We start from the raw sequence: 18,866 nt of genomic DNA on the forward strand, positions 1-18,866 counted from the left end.
TGAGCGCCACGGGTGTTGGTAATCACTTAATGGAGGCTGTGGCAGGAAGGAACATGAGTTTTGACGAACGGGGAGCTTTCAGTTAAGACAGCACAGGGTCACACATGACATCGCTTCCGCAGGAATGTGAAAAATGTATATAAAATACAAAAAAGTAGACATTTGGTCCTTTTACTGTGGTACCTAGATTAGTAATTTGCGCTTGTATTATTCTATACAACACATACCTTCTCTCATTTTTTAAAAGTCTCGTTTACATGATGATCAAAATTAACCAGTCTCATCAGGAAAGGTCATGTTGGTTTCTAAAAAAAAAAAATAAAAAAAAAAATCAATTTTCACTGGTCAGAACGTCTATGATTGGGGTCAAGTCAGGGGATCTGCACTATTGATTGCAGGTAGCCATGCTCCTTCCTCCGCAGCCAAAATCAGTTAAGGTAAAAAGTGGCAAACAAAGGAGCATTCTTAGCAGACGGCGTCACACACGGTGGCCATTTTTAATCCGGTTGCTTTTCATTGGTCTGCAGCGCTGGTTCCTCGTACTTCACCCTGTTTGCGAAGCTGTGGGGAAAAGGAAAGAGACGCAGGAAAAGAGGTTAGATGTACATGAAACCGGCGAGGAACTGAAATCTCCGCAGAGCGCGATGAGGTGGCACTGGGTGGCTTTTTGCAATCAAGGTGTACGAAGTTTTCTAAACTATCGAAGCAACAGGAAAGGAAGGATTTTCTCCTGGTTCGGCTGTGACTGGAAATCAGCAGCTCAAATACAGAACAAACAAGAACAGGTTAATCACAGGGCTGCTACTGTGACAGTTTTCTTGGTAATCAATTTTTCTATCGATTACACATACGATAAATTAACTGGATAAAAAAAAATGCCACATTCGACAGGGGTTTTCATTTTACAATCACTAATACTTCTAACGTGTGAAAAGCTCTGCCCCCTTCTATTTGATCTATCATTACAGCTGAAATGTTGATTGTTTTTTTCTACTAACCAATTTTTAATTAGACAGCAAAGGGTCTTAATAGGTTTTATTTTATTTTTTGCAAAGTTTGAACCAGCAGAAGCTAAAACTATGCCACTTGAGTTTTTGGTGGAATATATTTACAGACAAATTTTTTTTTTATTATTATCTTAAATGCAAAATGTATTATATTTTTGAACAATATCTTTCAGCAAAGGTCCTTTTTTTAAATCTGTATTCTACGGTTAATGATTAATAAACTACTAAATTAGTTGATTCATCACGATTAAAACAATTAATCATTTCAGCCCTAGTTAAACGAATCAAAAACTTAGTGCACTTGGTTGTTTTAATAATAAGTATCAAATAAAAGGTCAGACACAATATGCATTGAAGAATTAATTGGTATAATCTCTACCTACGCCCCAGCCTACTGATGAAAGTTTCAAGGTAGACTTGTTTTTAATTCATTACATACATCTACAGGTTTTAATACGTTCTACAAAAACCAATAAAATGCAACAAATTGCTTTCTGTGAGCTGAAACTTGGCCTTCTTTAACACTGCGCTCCAACAATACTTATCAATCCTCCTGTTTGTCTTCAAGGTAGATAAAAGCATCCCTTTCAAATGCTCCCACCTCCAGGCTGATGGCTTTGGAAAGTCAATTAGTGTTGGAATCTGATAGCCCAAAAGCTCAAATGAAATGGTTCAAACTAACATTGGCTCTAAACAGGGGAAAAGACAGATCTGATGAAATAGCAGGAGGATTTACCCTCCCATTTCGCCATCTTTTTTCCCCTCGCTTCCTCCGAGTCTCTCAATCACAGGCCGGACTCCTTCTCAACAGCAGAATTCTATTTGTATGTTAATGAGGAAAAAAGGGAGCCACCTCGAAGCATCGCACCTCGTCCCCCGCTCTCAAGCCGCCCCATTCTGCGCCGACTGCGCCGCACCAAGAGCATCTCTTCTGCATTGTCTCTCAGATGCAGCCTCTGTCATGGCGATATTGTTAAAGTGCAGCGCCTGGCTTCGCCGTCGCACATCATCCAGCGCAGTTCAAGTGCGACCCTGCTAACCCTGGAGCTCAGAGGCTCAGGACGGGACTGGCCCTCCTCACCACAGCCCTCTTTGATGGCACCCGCCTGTTTACTTGCTCCAGTGGAAAATGGGAAACACATGGCGAACTGGCCGACATGTTCTGAAGGAGTGGGGGGGCCGGGGTGGGAGTGCGGAGGCAAAGCACAAAATGCAGCATGTTGGTAGTAGGCCAGGAATGTTTGAAACTGGCCCACTTTGGCCAGTCTAGTCCAGATTCCTCACTTGTTCTCCTTGTAAGGCCAAAAGCTCCCAAAGTGATATTTGGGAGCAAACCAGCAGCAAAGGTTGAAAAGACGGTGAGCTACAACCTGTTGCAGATTATGTTAAAAACCTATGTTCACGTCTGAGCTGTACTCTCTTTGTTTGGATGCTCACAGCTGTAGCTTCTGACGCAACACGTCAGCTGGTTTTGAAAAAAAAAATAAATAAAAAAATAAAAAGGCATAAAAAATTGAGAAACGTCAAAAGGAGCCCAAGACTCCATCGGGGTAATGTTGAGACTATTCTAAATAGCAGAAGACTCTAGACTAAAACAAGGTTATGATAATGTTGTCTGGGGGTTTCATCTGAAATGACAAAAAATATTTTATAAAAAAGCATTGTAGATGACTTTAAAGTGACATACAAATGACAAACAAAGATTTAAAAACACCGAGCAACACCCAGGACAGCCAGTTCCAGAGCAGCTAGCTCCTGTCACAGAGGCTGCAGTGCATCAACAGTTTGTACACCACGGTTTGAAGAAGCTAGCCCAGTGGAAAAACCCATTAAGAGACTTCCCTGCACCCAAAACAACTTACACAGCAACGCACAGACCTAAACCTGGCCTGCTACTCCTCTGAACCCTTTGTACCTGCTGAACCCTTGTTATGCATCTGGATGGAAATAAAGGAGAGTAAATCATAAGATGAAGTAATTAAGGACTCCACGAGATACGCTGAGAAGACTATATTCAAATAAAGTTATTTTTTTAGTTATGGTAGCATGTCACAAAGCAACTGTTGTCTTACATAACCTTTTAAAGGCACACTGAGGAGTTTTTCCTGTCTGCAGAGCTTTCCATAATTACTTGCACTTGTTAAAGTTAACATTTCTGCTAAGTATCACCTGATCTAATGTTTTACAGGACTAGAAAGTCAAACTTCAATAGTCTTAATTGCCCATCACCAAATTGTTTTGTCCTTGTTTAGATAGTCAAACCTTTGCCCTCACAAAAAATTTTCTGCAGTGTTGAAAATACTACAAGTAGATCTTCAAAATATACAATATCATGAAAAGTTTCAATACTTTTTTGTCGCTCATTTCAAAAAGTCAAATTTTCTTATACAGAATCAGAGTGAAATGTTCCAATTCCTTATTTTTTAGTCATTTTGACAATGAAAACCCAGAATTCAGAAGACCCGAGAGCAATACAAAAAAAAAAAAAACTTCCAACAGAAATATGAGCCGCTTGAAAATTATATTAATTTCTACCCACTCAATACTTGCGCAGGCCTGCTTTTGCATGATTTACTGCATCAATGCACTTAAATCGTCACCCTGCAGCGATGCAAGTTTAGAAGTTTAAGGTTGAACTTAAACTTTTGCACAATTCATAAAGTTTCTAAGCTGTGCTTGAACAGACCATAAATGATTGTCTTTTACTTGAGTCATCCTCCTATTTTATTGTGATGCCATAAAAGTAACCCATAAAACACAACTTTCCTCACTGATTACACACGCATACCTCTTCGAGCTCCTTTTGAGTCTCGGCCTCCATTCGCCGGATGTCGTCCATGTTCAGGTCCACCCACTTATCAATCCAACAGAAGAGCTGGCGATGGAAGTTCGTGAAGATCCGTTTCTCTTGCTGAAGAATATTAGCAATTAGTAATGTTAATAATAATGATCACAAATGTGCACGCCAACAATGAACGCATCCTTTTGTGTTCTGCCGACATGAATCGCATTTGAGAAAACTTCCCTTTAAAAAAATAAAAAGGAAGAAGAAATGGAAGTCAAACACTACAGTAGCAAACAGGAGAGAACCGTCACACCTCTGCAACTCAGTATGAGCCCAAATGAAGCCCTGCTGTGTGATAAAGTGTGTAAACAACGCAAACCACTAACCTCATGGATGAAGTTCTCCACTTTGGTTTGAAGCCCCCACCACTTAAACTTGACTGTGACTAGTTTGTAGGCACACATCTTTGGGCAGTCAGTTGTACTCGCCAAGTCTTGCTGTTGGGAAAGGATGAGTTAAAAAAAAAAAAAAAGAAGAAAAAAGTCTGGAACCTCTGCTTTTCATAAAGTATCAAAACTACATAAGGCAACAGAAAACTTGACAGAAACTTGTGACAGAATACAGTTTCAGACTCATCTCGGATGACTGCAGAGCTAAAAGCCATTAATACATAATGCTTTGGGTTTGGAGCTTGCTGAAATAATTATCAATATGAAGTTGTGCTGTGCAGAGATAAAAGTGACCTAATCAACACACTTTCTAAATTCATCCATTGCTGCTTGCAACGTGCCTCCCTCTGAAGAAGAGAAGACGAGGAGGAGGGAGGGGGGGAGGTGGGTGGAGGCACAGCAAAGTGGATAAACTCCAGATGAAGGGACCATTTCCCAGCTTCCGCCCTGACAGCGACACCGCTCCCGACAGGCGCGCCTTTGTGGCCACAGAAGGCAGATAAAACGGTGCTCATAAAGCGATAAGGGCGTCGCGGTGCAAAGCCGGTTACATTATTAACACCCAAGACCTGCTCGCCCCCCCTCCCTTTCCCTCCAGCCCCCCAGAACACACACTCTCCCTCCGAGAACACCTGTTTAATTAATCACTTCATTCCGGCTCGGCGTTCCGAGAGGAAAATGCCACAGACCCGCCTCAATCGCGCCCCATCCCGCTGCCGTTTGATGCCGCGATCATGAAGGAGCGGCGAAATGAGAAACATTTCTAAATTTGCAGTGGGTTTAGAAAAGTTGTCATCGCTAAAGGAGAACTTCACATGAAACGGATTCTACATCAAAACACTTACGGTGACATTTCTTCTCTCCCTCTCCGTGCCCCACTCAAAGGAGCACAAGTTTTCAGAAATACAAAGGGGTGCCGATATGCAAGCTTGTGTGCATGCAGAGATAGACAAGAGTTTTATTGCTCTGAGAAGCTGGCAAAAAATTGTGCTTCTGTTGTCACATAACTACTTTTTTTTCCCCTTCCTCCCCCAATCCCTCCCCCGCCTTTTTAATAAAACACTTTTTCCGTGTCCACAGCGGACGGAAGAGTGATCTAATTAAAAAACACAAAATAAAAGTTACGCCTCTTTATTCTCACTTTTTAAAGCAGTTAGGCTGCCTTTGTTCTGCAAAAATTCTTGCAGCAGAGGAGTGTTTCCCCCATGGTGAACTTTAAGGGCTCTACTGCAGAACAGTGCGCTCTATTAGCGAATGCAACCAGTCTGGGAGGCTGCAGCGTTTCTGACTATAAAATACCTTTTAATCAAAAGTGGCAGCTTTCAAACAGAACTCTCAAATTTAGGATCAATGTCCACGAAGTGACTCTTCCATCATCTCCACATTGACTTTCTGCCACAGAAAGACTCAAGTCCAAAGATGAGGATATTTATCCAAGACTTGAAATGTCCATTAATTAACAGACATAATGTATTTTCAAGCAGCAAAGTACTTTAACTTTCTTCAATGTATAATTGTTCTCAATCATTACTGGCAGCGCTGCTGGAAGGTTGACGCTTTGGCAAATCATTATTTACAAAGTTATCCAATTTGGTACGTCTAGAAAAGGTAATACCGATCCTTTGGAAAAACCATTTGAAGCCGTCAGTCTCGATCTATTAATAAAAACACAGCTAATTTATTTTGCTTCTGAGCCATTAGAAAACCTGCTGCAAGATTATTTTAACATATTGCTGCGAACCCACACACACACACGCGCGATGCAGTGCCCATATAATTACTGTATTCACCAAAAGTTCATGTTTTATTTTAGACAGATGTTTTTGTTTTTATTATAATTATCATAAAGTCTCGCCATTCAGCCACTACAGCCTGAAGCCTCCTATGGGGCCTCATACAGACTCGACAACTGCCTGTCAAACGTCTGGAGCTTTGCTGAGCAGCAGTCTCTCGTGTGTTTTTGGTGCTTAATTTGAATTCATAGTGAAAGAAAGGAGAGAGAGAGAAAAAAAAAGAGCTGTTGCTCCAATCTGACCTTAACGTTGCCATCTATAAATATAATTCACACCCCGTGAATTTTCACATTTCATGTTACAAAACAATTTTTTAATATATTGTAGGCACTATGGAGTCGAGCATAGCTGTGAAAAGGAAGGAAAATTATACATTTCACAAAATTTGCCAACATTTGAGAAGTACTGAGCTTGCATCCAGGTCCCCGGAGTCAATGTTGGAACCCCTGTCATTTAAAGTATAGCCACAAACTCGGCTCAAACTCAATCAGTCTGGATGCAGAGCAGAGAAAACTCTTAATAGATGTTTTCTAATAGATGTGCTGTGATCTGATGAACTAGTGAGTCTTCGGCTGTAGCCTGAGGGACATTTTCCTGCTGAAATGTGATCTGTTGCATCATCCGATAGGTTTTGCTCCACTCTTGCATTCCCACAGCATGATGCTGCCACCCCCATGTTACAATGTGGAGACTGTTTTCACACTGAACCGCATCGCTGCCCTTGATTAAGATGCCCTTTGTTCTTTTGACCGTCGGTGGAAAGTTCTGCCATGGTAGGTTTGCATTTCTGCCGTTGTTTCCATGTTGCGATGGGAAGAACGGAGCGCAGTGAGGTTTAAACCACAAGAAATTGTCAGCATTGCTTCAAACTTCTGCACAATCCCATCCCTGGCCTGACAACTCTGTTCGCTGGTCTTCATGAAACAGTTATTTTCCCTTTAAATGTTCATTAAACCAATTCGGTGACCTCAAAAGGCAACTGGTTGCACTGATTTTCATGTAGAGCTACCAGAAACAAAGAGGCAGACGACAAACCTCTTAGATTTTATTTTGAAGAAAAAAAAAAAATCAACATTTACAGAGCTTTCTGTCACGTTCTGTTCAGTTTCCGTCTAACATGCCAACCTTATGTACAAAAGTCTCCTGTTGAACAGAAAAACATTTTTCTTGCTTTTCATCTACTCAATATCTCCTAAAAATACATTTACAGTCAAATAGAGGGATTGAACCCGATTCAGAGCTGGTACCCATTACCCAGAACATAAGAGCAGTTTCAAAGGATACAATCCAACTTCCACTGCATTTCGTCTACTAAGTGCCATTCGCTCCAGCTAACCAAAGTCATGCATTAGTCCCTAAATGTGTTACTGATCTCCAGTATACTCTGCCAAGTCAAGCTTACACAGCAATGTTTATTTTCTGTGGGTGTATGGAGAGTGAAAATAACATTTAATTAGGGAATAAAATCTAATTAATAAATTAAATAATTATAAAAGTGTTCCAATGGTTGACAGGAAAGAGCACTGGCAACAAAGTAGTAAGACAGTAGGAGTAACTTTAAAATGAGATGAGAAATTAGTGCAATAATGAAAAGAGACTGTAGTTTACAGAGCTGCAGCCATTATTACAGCATGCCTTCTGGGTACTCTGAGGCCAAGGTATAAGGCTCAAGTTCAGCTAGTTAGTTTGCCAAGTTGCATTTAAGTCTGGACTGTGAGCAAAAATAAGCTTTGATTGAAACCACTCCTCTGTATGCTTTATGGTTGCTGTAACGTTGGAAAGTAAAACCCACCAGGACTGACCTGCATTTAGCTCCACACGTCCTCCCACTGACTCTCTGCCCTGCCTCTGCTGAACAAAAGCATTCCCACAGCATGATGCTACCGTCGCCAAAAGTCATGGCTTGGCAGGTGTACGGCTTTGCATTAGTCTTTCCATACTGACATGACAAATTTGGAAAATTGTTTCGTAACGTGTGTTTATTTTACATTTTCCCACAACTTTAGCCACCATTTCTCTACTGTGTTCACTGATTTTCAAGAAGAAGTTTAGTCACAAATGTTCCCTAAACAGCATCTAAAGGCTCAGGAGAGCAGAGAAACAGGTGATTAAATAACATAGCAGGTCAACCCCACGGATTAGGTGACTTCTGAAGGCAATTTGTTGCACTAGATTTCAATTTCAGGGTAGAAATGCACAGCACACTTTTCAGATTTTTGTTGGCAAAATATTTATGCATCATGTTCCTTCCCCCTCACAATTATGTCCAACTTTGTTTTCCTCTTTCCCACAAACTCCCAGTAAAACACAGTCAAATATTGTGTTGCGATTTGCTAAAATATGAAGACGTTCAAGCGGTGTGAATGCTCTTGCAAGGTGTTGTGATTCGAGTTTGAGCAGCATCATTACCTTCCAGGTTGGCTCTAGAGGTCCTCTGCCAGTTTTAACAGACTTGAAGTTGGCTGGATCTTCATCAGGCTTGTAGTCCTGTGGAAAGATTTTTACTTTTCAATAATTAATGGATGGCAAAAATCCTCCCCCCTCAAAAAAGACTATTATATACCTAACCTTATGTTGTGTATTTACAAGTTAATGACAGTTATGCACGATGATTAAAAAAAGCAATTAGTGTTTTCTGGTACAAGCAAAAACATTAAAATATAAAATAAAAATAGCCCAAAATTTAAAGCACATTCAGATACAGCATTAGCATCCATCAATATGAGTGACTTCTGGTGATTCCTAAGGAGTATCAAGTGTCTGACACGCTTTACCCTCAATTTGGTAAAATGATCTCGTAGTAAAACTTTCGCTAATGAACCAAAAGTGCCCTGCTCACATCTGAATCTGGCTCTCTGGAAAAGAATGGGGCGGATCAGAAAATACATAGAGATACACAGTGCACATCTAAACCATGAGCGTAACCAACATGACAAAACTGACGTCATTAAATACGAGAAAAAGTGTACATAAAATGGAATGGCTTTCAGATTAACAGCTCAAGGGCCCAGTAATTTTAAATAAATCATGTTACGCCTGCAGCAAAAGACTCTTTTTCAGGGTTACTGGCCAACAGAAGGATGCCAAGCAGAGAGAGAAATGGAAACGTGCCTGCCTGACAGTGCTGCACACACGCAGTCACAATAATCTGCTTGTTTTAATGCTCAGAGCTCCATCGCTATAACAATACACAGCAGTACTAATGAGGTCTGTGAATCGATGTGCCGCGGTACACGGAGAGGAGCTACTTCTTAAGTAAAAGAGTGTGCTTCGCCATGCGTGCGTGCGTGTGCGCGAGCGTGTGTGTGTGTGTCTGGAGTTCCGGTGCACACTGCACAGTGAGCTTTAATTACGCTAACAAACTCATCTGTGCTGGCGGTACGCCCCAGGCCCTGCAGTCATGCCCGAGGCTGAGGGCTGATAGGGCCCTGAGACACAACACACTCCTTCAGCAAGGCAAACACGTCCGCCTCGTTAACTACCCGCAGCAAACAAACATGTACACACACAGCAACCAATGTTCCTCGCTCAAGTAGCAACACATTTAATTGCACACGCAGATAGCAGCACAGAAATGAGGCAATGGGATGTCAGATATAAGCAATAATGTGCAAATACTTCAAAAAAAAATTCAAAAAGCCGAAAAAAAAAAAAAAAAAAAAGAAACCTAAATTTACTCTTTGTATTTCAAAACTATAAAACACCTCGGAGCAGCCCAAAAAGTTGCTGGTACTTATTTCCATTGCATCCCCCTCCTACAAAATGTGACAGGATCATCTTGAGAGTTTGTTAATAATCAAGCAGAAAACATAGTTTGCCATCAGAGATCAATCACTTTCGTCAAGCAGGAATGTTGAAACATTCCGGTTTACATCACTGAACAGTGGGGAGTTTCTAAAGTAATGATGGAACAAACCGGAGTTTTCTATTATTCATACATCACAGGGCAAGAGACTCATTTCTTGAAGAATAATCTTCCAAATTAACAAACAGCAGGATCTTTTGAAGAGTCATTAAGTTATTCAATCCTTAATGAATGAAAATACATGTTTATTTTGGAAATATTAAGATTTTTTTGGTCTCCAGTACTTTATGGCATTAAGTGTAATTCGAGTTTTACAGACACAAACTCGGCTTTATAAAATTTTACTAATTGGAAGAGAAAAAGAGAAGGCAAAGTCCTGATGTCAAAATAGTTCAGTCAAAGCCCACAATGCAGCAGTAAAACCTCTGATGGATGTTCTCTGGAAATCATACAGTGCTCAGATTTTTGCAGTCGTCATATTTCAATGTTTCAGATGAAAACAGAAAAAAGATAAAATAATTTAGTAAATTCCAAAAGTGGTTTTCATCCGACAAGGAAAAGAGACGTTCAAAACAACTCTTCCTATAAGTAACATCCCTCTGAACAAAATATCTGTGCCACGGTTGCGACCACAGCCAGCAGGAGTGGTCACTGTGATTTTCACAATGTTTCGACTAGGCCACATCAGAATCTTTTTTGTCTCATTCAAAAGTGGAGTTACTGGTGAACGTCAGACTGCTAACCTGCTGCATAACTCAAATGAGCTTGAGGTTAAAAGCTGAGGTGGCAGGAAACTCTAGAAAAAATTCCTGGTTTATTCGATTACACCAAGTCATGCAGGTTCTGAAGCACCACAGAAGCACCACCACCAGGACCATTTTTTTTTGGTTTTAAATTCTTAAATTCTTTTTCAAAAATGTTGGTAGTTTTACACACTTCCCAAATAGTTCCACTTTTGTCTGGGTAGTCAACTGAGTATAGTGCTTTGGAGATCCTCTAAATACTTTGATATTTTTACGAGAGAAAAGTGTGTCTCCAGATTTTCCTGCTGCATCATGAGCACTGGTGCTAACTGAGGCAAGAGAAGCCTGGAGTGCTGTGGATGATGTTCTGGGTTCTTTTGTGGCCTTCTGGATGAGTCGTCATTGCATCTTGTAGCGACACTGATAAGTCAGCTGTCATCCCTCACAGCTGCAAATACATGACGTCTGTTTTTGGCATGCTTCATGTTGCTAGACAGGTTCTGCTTGATTCTACAGTTCAGAAAGTAAAAACAGTCCATGGTATGACTGGTAAAATTCAAAATATGTGATAAAGTATAGTTACTTAATTACCTAGGAGTTTACTAATCTTCACATTTAAAGTTTGGTGCAAATGAAATCTTAAATTTGTGACAAAAAAAAAAAAAACAGAAAAAGCAAAAATCTGAAAGGGGCCAAAGGTTTTTCACATGAACATCTGACTTCAACTCTGTAAAATAGAGAGAAAAAAGTGGAAATTCCTTACCCGTTTTGGGGGGGGTGGATGAGTTTCATCTTAAATAACTCAGTTTCATATTTTTCTTAACTGTACACTTTGATTTTCAATTGTTTAAAAATAGAGGTATAATTTCCTACACATGAGCCGCTAGCCATCAAGGATGCACTTGGGTGCAAACTGTTTTTGAGGGTTTGCAGATGTCTTTTCCTGTTAAATAGAAAGTCTCCTCCTCAGTGCTGCAGCAACCTCTTGCATGTAAAGGTTTGATGCAATAAGTCAGTTTCCTGAGCAAGACAACTTTCCTTTTCATAAACAATAATCCTCTGGAAATGAACCTATTTAGTCGGACTATTTTGGACTGAAACATCACTGACAGCCAGACTGCTCTGAGCTGGAATAACATGCGATTGAGATCAACTCATGTGAATTAAATTGTGATGGAATAAAATTGCACTGAAGTTGTATGCAAATAAATTTGCCATTGATTTATTCTATAGCACACCAAGATTGCTTTTTGTGATCAGACAATAAGTGAACAAACAAGAAACTAAAACAGTTTTGAGGAGGCTTCTGCAATTCAAACCTAGGTTTTAAAAATATGATTAATTTAAATGTTAAAAAAAACATAGATCTGCTGCGTTTTTATTTAACACAACTTCTAAACTCAGCCCACCATGTTATTACAGTAACATTCATTATTTATGCTAAAAGGGCAATGACCACACTTGTCCACATGGAGGCACCCAATCACAATAAACCATGCTTCAGATTTGTACCCAATTTTTTTCTACTTACAGCAGCAGATACTTGACTTCTGTCTGCAATGTCAATGGGTACAACAGCAACATTCTTCCATATTGAGCTATCGACTTTATGCACCTGTGAGAAAAATGAAAGGGAAAAGAAACCTCAGTGTTATCTGTCATAATTAGCATTTTTTCTGTAAGACATTCTCAGATGATATATAAATTAATTAATAAAAAAAATTGGGAGAACCAACATTTTCTTGTGTTCCCATGTCCGGTTTGTGCCACGTCTCAATCTTAATGAAGAAACTGTCTTTCATATATTCATTCTGGAAAGAAGAAAAAAAGAAAAAGTGCAATAAGGGGAATATACAGCAAACTGAAGTACCTTAAATTTAGCTTGGAGTATTTCAACATGTTAATTTGAAAATACATACCGTCACAACTGCATCCAGGTTATTCATGAGAGAGGGGGATGGAAGAAAGAGAAAAAGTATTTATTTACATGTTAATATTGATATGACAGAAACTGCAATAAATTGGAGTGAGAAGGGCTTTTGGTCAACGCAAACTGAAGTGAAGTAAAGAGGGGGACTCACTGGTTCTGCAGTAGGGGTAGGCATTCCAAGCTTTTTCATGGAAAACCAAGGAGCCTTCAGGAGCTATGAGTCTGACAAAACCTGGGACTTTACTGTAGCATGGGGGGAGGACAGGAACAGACAGGGAAGAGGAGAGGAAAAGACCGATTCAGGGGGTCTACAGCACAGACAGCAGGAACAGCTTCACAAATGAAGCAACACTGCCACCACCTGGTAGCACCGCTCTATTACATCACAGAGATCATAGAGGCCAAGCACTCTGTTCAAAAACATAAAGGCACATACCTGTTTAGGTGGTAAATTTTGTGTGTATATTGTCCTTTCTCGCCATCTTTCTCATAGGGCTCATTCTTGAGAACTTCTATACCTTCACCACCACCGGTTTCATTTTTACTTGCTTCTGCCACAGAAAAGAGCTGACCGACCTGATACTGAAAAACAAACGTATTCATTTTACAAAAAGGACATTTCTGATCAACACAGTACCGTTTTCCCCAAGTTGTACGTTACTGTATAATGTCTGTCATTTACTGTGTATAAAGTTTATTATGTTAAATATGGAATAACACTAAAGTTTAACAAACCGCTGGAAGCTGTACTAAAATCTTTACTTTTTGTTGCCTTCTACAAAATTTCCTAAACTACCATGAATATCATTAAAAAAAAGAAAAAAAAAAGGCAAAGTTTCCTAGTGGGTAGCCTACACGTATCAAAAGGCGACTCACCTCCTCAATGCTACAGGGCAAGACCACTCGGCTGCAAATGAGAAGAACATAAATATGAAATGGGATGAGACTGTCAAAGTATTACAAAATTTTCTGTTCAGTATTCCATACTTCTGCTTTAGACATAATTCTAGGTCATTACATCAGTAGAGTAGAACAAGGTCAATATCAGGGAAAAGAAAAAAAAAGTTTTACTGGCCCGTACGGTGGCGTAACAAGCTTTTTCAAAGTGCGGGGCATGTGAGATGTCCCACACTGCAAGAGCACCAGGCAGTACTTTATGAAGTGTTTTTGGGAGCTGTACACACCGACGGCAGCAACATTCATGAATCAAGAGAACAGCTTTCCTGGTAAGTTTTGTCAACAAATGCATGACTGACTGTATTAGGATACAGATGACAACCAGTTACAGTAGAAAGGGCCACATCAAAAACCAGGAAAAGGAAACGAGAGCTAAACACAAGACCACTGACGTGTACTTGTTCATGTTGGAGTCTGAATGAGTGAGTTAACAAGCGTCTTCTGAAACAGTTAATACAATTAATAAGCTGAGAACGAGAGGGCTTCTTAAAGATTAACTAAAATTCAAATTAAGAAATACTTTATTGATCTCAAAGGGAAATTAAATGTTGTTGTGACTCGTTAATTCAGATTCTTCCAAGAGTCTGAAAGAAAAAAGGTTTGAAAGCCAAAATTCTTGCTAGTTGGCAGATGATGAAGTACTTATATCATTCAATAAAATGCTAATTATGATTAAAAAAACAAAACAAAAAAAAAATTACAGCAAAAAAATTTTTTTTTTTGTCTCAGTCGAGGTATGCCTCAACAAATTACAGACCTGTTCATTCTTTGGAAGTTGTGATACTTGGAAAAGAAAAAGGAAAATCGTAGGTGCATCGAATACTTAAATTCCCCAAAATGTTTTAAAATATCTTGCTAAAAGCTGTGTTTCTCCTGAAACAACATTTTGTCAGGTTTATGAAAGTTCTGTAAACAGTAAATGTAAAAATTTTGACAATTGATTTATTGAATTATTGTTCCATCACTCCATGACTGAACACTTTTTGGGTTAAAGGTATGGATTAGATTGAAAAGAGTGGAGTTTAAGAAAAAGATGAAAAAAGAAGAATTTTGGGGGGGGTCAAATAAACAGAAAAATAACAAAAGTGATCTTATGGGGCAATGAGGAAACTCATCAGGGTCACACTTTCTGAAGGGGGAGGGGAAAAAAAGTCCAAGAAAAAATAACTAAAAAGGTGAGCCAGTCCTTGTCAGGTCTGCACTCTGCCGACTACAGCAAGAACAGACACTCATCACTGGCATTAAGTGGAAGAGTCAAGTACTTAAAAAAAAACAAAAAAAAAACACACACACAGGTAAGCTTAATTTGAAGATCTTCAAGACAAAGAGCAAATATGGTCATTCATTTTTTAGAGCAGAGATAAATTTAAAATACCTGAATATTCAAATTATTACAGAAACAGAAATTATTTCTCAACTTAAACCAAATCATACATTGCAATGTTTTGTTCAAATTTAAATAGAGCTTGTGGTATACAATACATCATGACATCACTGAAACTGGGGAGAAGTTCCTCCTCCCCAACTACTGACCAAGTGGAGAGGAAAAAAATGTTAAAACAGCACAAGGAAGGGGAAGTTCTCTCTCAGCGTAAACCTAAAGCGGAGCTTTATTGTTTTCCAACGCTCATTCAGTCCGTTTAAAGCCGTTCAGCATCGACAAACGATGAGAAATTTGTGCTTCGTCCTCCACTGACAGTGCGAAGCTGAACTGAGATGACACCCAAAGACAAGCAGCTAAAAGACAGGAGAGGACTGTGTGGCCTGGCCTTGCAAAGAAAAACGATGAGTTTTGACATCATCAAGGTTGCAAACAGCTTCAGGGTGAATTTTGCAGTTAAAATATGCCTTGAACCGTACTAAAGAAAGTTCGTTTGGGGGAAGGAGTTGTGGAAGGATGGTGCATTATGAAAGGATCTTGCAGTAGAAAACCACAGATCCAAATGCTTTCACAAAGCAAATGAAATAATTGATCTGGAGGATTTAGTGCAGGTCTTTTTTCTTTCTTCATACATTGAAAGGCTGATGGAATTCAACCAACATGGTGCAGAGAACCATGTTGAATACAACACTGTTATTAATCAGTCTGACATGATTTTACAAAACTAAGCCAAGTATTTGAAGAGTTTCTAGAGAACAATAAGACGATCCAGCACAACATTTTCAATCTTTAAACAAAAACCTAAAGGGTTTCATCCATGTCTCTCTACAGCTATCCACTTTTAGGGTGCTTACTTGAAAAACGTGTAATTTTGTTTTGTTTATAAGACAAAAAAAAACAGAAAGAAAGAAAGAAACCACAAAAACAATTCTTGACTTGGATAAGCATTAAAATGGCATCATATCATGAGCAACTCTGGGTCTGAGAAGTGTCTATTAAGTCACCAATCTCTTCTTGAGTGGTTGCCCAACATGGGTTTTTCAATGACTGTTGCAGAATAGTTGAGAGTGCTGACAGAAGGACTTCTCACGACTTTACTCAATGCTGATATGTAGATGCACACAGCCATGTTTGGTCATTCACGGTAAAAAAAAAAAAAAAAAAAAAGTACAGTCAGTTTTTAAGATCTACTTTTTTTCATTTCATTAGTTTCCATTTTCTTTAAGAAATAATATGGGAGAAAGGAGGAACTGTTTACAGAGATTTTTATGAATGCTCAAGTTCAAATTTGATGACTTTTGTATAATCAGAGGTACACTGAAAAAGGCAGCAAATGAGAATAATATCTAGTTCTGGTTGCAATAATATAAAAAAAAATATTTTAGTAAAATAAACACTGAATATAATTGGTTTCGTTTGGATTTAATAATGTCCTCAACATTCAGTTGGTCAGATGGGTACTTAGCCTCCTGTTGAAAGGGAGTTTTTCCTTTCCAATAATTGCCACATGCTTGCTCAGGATGAGGGATTGTAGGTGGTGGGAAAAAAAAATCAATGCCTCAATGTAATTAGATGAGTTTTCTCAGATTATTTTTCAAATCAACAGACATTATATGATTAACTAACTTCGACAATAGTGTCTTATCGCTAGGACTAAATATAAACGCATGTAATTGGAAACGAGAGCGACGCATTTCAGTGGAATAAGCAGGATTAATTTGATGGAATTTTGACAAATTTCTTATCAATTTGTCCTCCAAAGTGCCTTACAGAGAGATTTGGCTGAGTACAAGTACTCAAAAGATATTGTTCGGGCACAAGGTTGATTCCAGAGTTCATAATTGATGAATTGCTTTGTTTTTATATACAAACAGCCATATCCGTCTTCAACCCTCAGTCAGGACCGACAGCTTTACGCTTACAAGTTGGTGAAGGTCACATTTATATATTCAACATTTCAAAGTGACAACTAATGTAATATTTTCAACCATTATGATTTCTTAAGACTTTATCTATGAAGCACCTTAAGTTCAACAGCTCACCAGCTGCTTTAGGCAACCATTACTTAATGCAACTTAAGATTTTGTAGTTCACATCCAAAAAAATATCAGAATATTTTGAAAATTCTTAGCTTTGAGGATGCCCACTATTGTGTAGAAGTCACACTACATTGTTCATGTGCTTCAAAATGCAAATCTATGACCACAGTCTTCTCTAAATTACAGTCTATAGATACTTTTCTGACGTTCATCTTTATTATTTTTTATATCAAACTTCTCTTCTTGGGCTTTTTTTTAAGACTCTGAGACGGAACATTGTCAAAAGCAAAAGAGACGAATAACGTGGTTTGTTTACAAGTTAATACCACGTATGCTGTTGTGATTTGCAATGCAATGCCAATATCAAAATAATGTACTCAACACGAACTTTAAATCACTCAGTTAAGCGGTGACATCGTTTAGATACTTACCAAGGGTAAGTATTAGTTAAAAACTTTGATTTGACTTTTGTTCAATTTCTATCAACTCTTTTGTCTTGCTTTGGGTTCATATGAGCTGCTTGAGTCAATGCTGCCCGTGTTAAAATGAACAGAACAGGGCAACTTCCCCATCCAGGTGACGCTTTCGGTTAGCTAACAGCGTTAGCAAACCGTACTAGTTTCAGTGCCTTGAAGCCGGATAGCACGGATATACATGCTAATAATGCCGACGAAACACAGTGTGCGTCTTTAGGACACGGCAGATTCACTAGAAGTTAAAAGAAGCAACAGCTGTCAAACAATAGCGCGCCGCTGTCAAAGCCGGTAGGCCAGAACAGCTCTTGAACAATCCCACTCTCCCCCTCGTGTGCCTTACCGATATATGCTGAAAAGTTTTCAGCTAGGGGAGAGGCGCATTTAAAACTCGCCTGAATACCTAACCCTTTCTATATCACTAAATATTGGCTTAATAAGGCGCAAAAGTCATAGTTGAGATAGAAAGAAGAAAAAAACTCACTATTCCTTGATGACAACCATAGCAACTCGCTTCTATCGGTTTTGCTGATACTGCCCAGCGACTGCCGAGTGCTGCTGACGTCATTGGCTCTTAGCGCCGTGCCCTGTCCCGCCCACAGCAGTTATGATTGGTAGAAAGAGGATGGACACACCTACTAATTAAAATTAACCAATCAAACTCTCTTACATCTCATCGCCGACAAAGTAATCTCCTATTACAGAGGATAACTTATACTTTGAACTATTCTTTATCTGGCACATTTTGTTCAAGTTGTAGAAAGCAACTAATCTGTCCATAAACCCATATACGTGTCGATCCATCTAACAGAAAAGATTACATATAATTTATCTCAATGCCAAAGCAGAAATATTATTACACCATTGTTGGTTAATAAGGAAACAAGTTTTATGCCGAAATGTCTAGCAAAGTTTAATCTCAGTTATTACAGAAATCATGTCTTTTAGACCCAATAATTACATCCTTTTCTAAAAAATGTATTTGACTCAACCAATTAGTTCAGAGGAGTCTTTCATTAATAACCAAAATATCATTCATTTCAGTCTGTATTCCAACTTTGCATTTTCTCCCCCTTGCAGTGTCCTATTTTTCAATCTTCTTTATTGTTGTTTTATGCTTTTATCAGATAAAGTACTTTGACTTACCTCTGTTCTGAAATGTGCCACACAAATAATCTTGCCTTTCCAAAATGATGTTCTTAACATTGTACACTATCCTCATGAGATGACTGTATGCTGTTTTAAGGCTGTTTTTTGTAAAAAAAAAAAAAAAAAAAAAAAAACTCACCTGAGAAGAAGTAATCTTGATGCTTATATGATTATTGTTAGGCCAATTTCTGACCTGCCAAACTTTATATTTTTTTTGTCACCAACCAATTATTTCAAGTACTATTGACACTTTTTTAGCATTAAACTCAGAGTCATTCCAATAGCTTGATGCCAGCCTGAAACAACTATTACATAATGCAACTTCAAACTATTATTTTATTTAATGACAAAAAGC

The 18,866-nt window shown here is 38.8% G+C and overlaps 1 protein-coding gene across 4 annotated transcripts; it reads right to left on the reverse strand.

The window, feature by feature from the left end:
- Window positions 1–243: 243 nt before the first annotated feature.
- Window positions 244–17,932, reverse strand: LOC106963074 (phosphatidylinositol transfer protein beta isoform). 4 transcript variants are annotated; one of them, XM_015057802.1, is made up of 12 exons: window positions 17,847–17,932; window positions 13,389–13,419; window positions 12,949–13,094; window positions 12,664–12,755; window positions 12,502–12,509; window positions 12,319–12,393; window positions 12,114–12,197; window positions 8,444–8,521; window positions 4,179–4,289; window positions 3,796–3,918; window positions 2,870–2,944; window positions 244–561 (listed from the first exon to the last, which is right to left on the reverse strand). In XM_015057802.1, the coding sequence occupies exons 1-11, from the start codon at window positions 17,864–17,866 to the stop codon at window positions 2,900–2,902; spliced, it is 813 nt and encodes a 270-aa protein (XP_014913288.1). In that variant the 5' UTR covers window positions 17,867–17,932; the 3' UTR covers window positions 244–561; window positions 2,870–2,899. The 4 variants fall into 4 exon arrangements, with proteins under 4 accessions (XP_014913288.1, XP_014913280.1, XP_014913304.1 ...); XM_015057818.1 differs by lacking the exon at window positions 244–561 and adding an exon at window positions 1,305–2,635 and having other exon boundaries at window positions 2,886–2,944; XM_015057810.1 differs by lacking the exon at window positions 244–561 and adding an exon at window positions 1,305–2,635.
- Window positions 17,933–18,866: the final 934 nt, after the last annotated feature.

This window comes from Poecilia latipinna, unplaced genomic scaffold, assembly GCF_001443285.1.
Source record: "Poecilia latipinna isolate Pla-1442-1.1 unplaced genomic scaffold, P_latipinna-1.0 Scaffold62, whole genome shotgun sequence".
NCBI classification, from domain to species: Eukaryota; Metazoa; Chordata; class Actinopteri; order Cyprinodontiformes; family Poeciliidae; genus Poecilia; species Poecilia latipinna.

What these genes read in the sequence shown, in the direction of transcription:
- LOC106963074 (XM_015057794.1), bottom strand. Translation starts at nt 17,866, where the DNA reads ATGGTTGTCATCAAGGAATA. An exon ending in TGCCCTGTAGCATTGAGGAG is followed by an intron (nt 13,095 to 13,388) that starts GTGAGTCGCCTT and finishes TTTGTTTTTCAG; the next exon opens with TATCAGGTCGGTCAGCTCTT. An exon ending in GAAGTCAAGTATCTGCTGCT is followed by an intron (nt 8,522 to 12,113) that starts GTAAGTAGAAAA and finishes ATCTTTCCACAG; the next exon opens with GACTACAAGCCTGATGAAGA.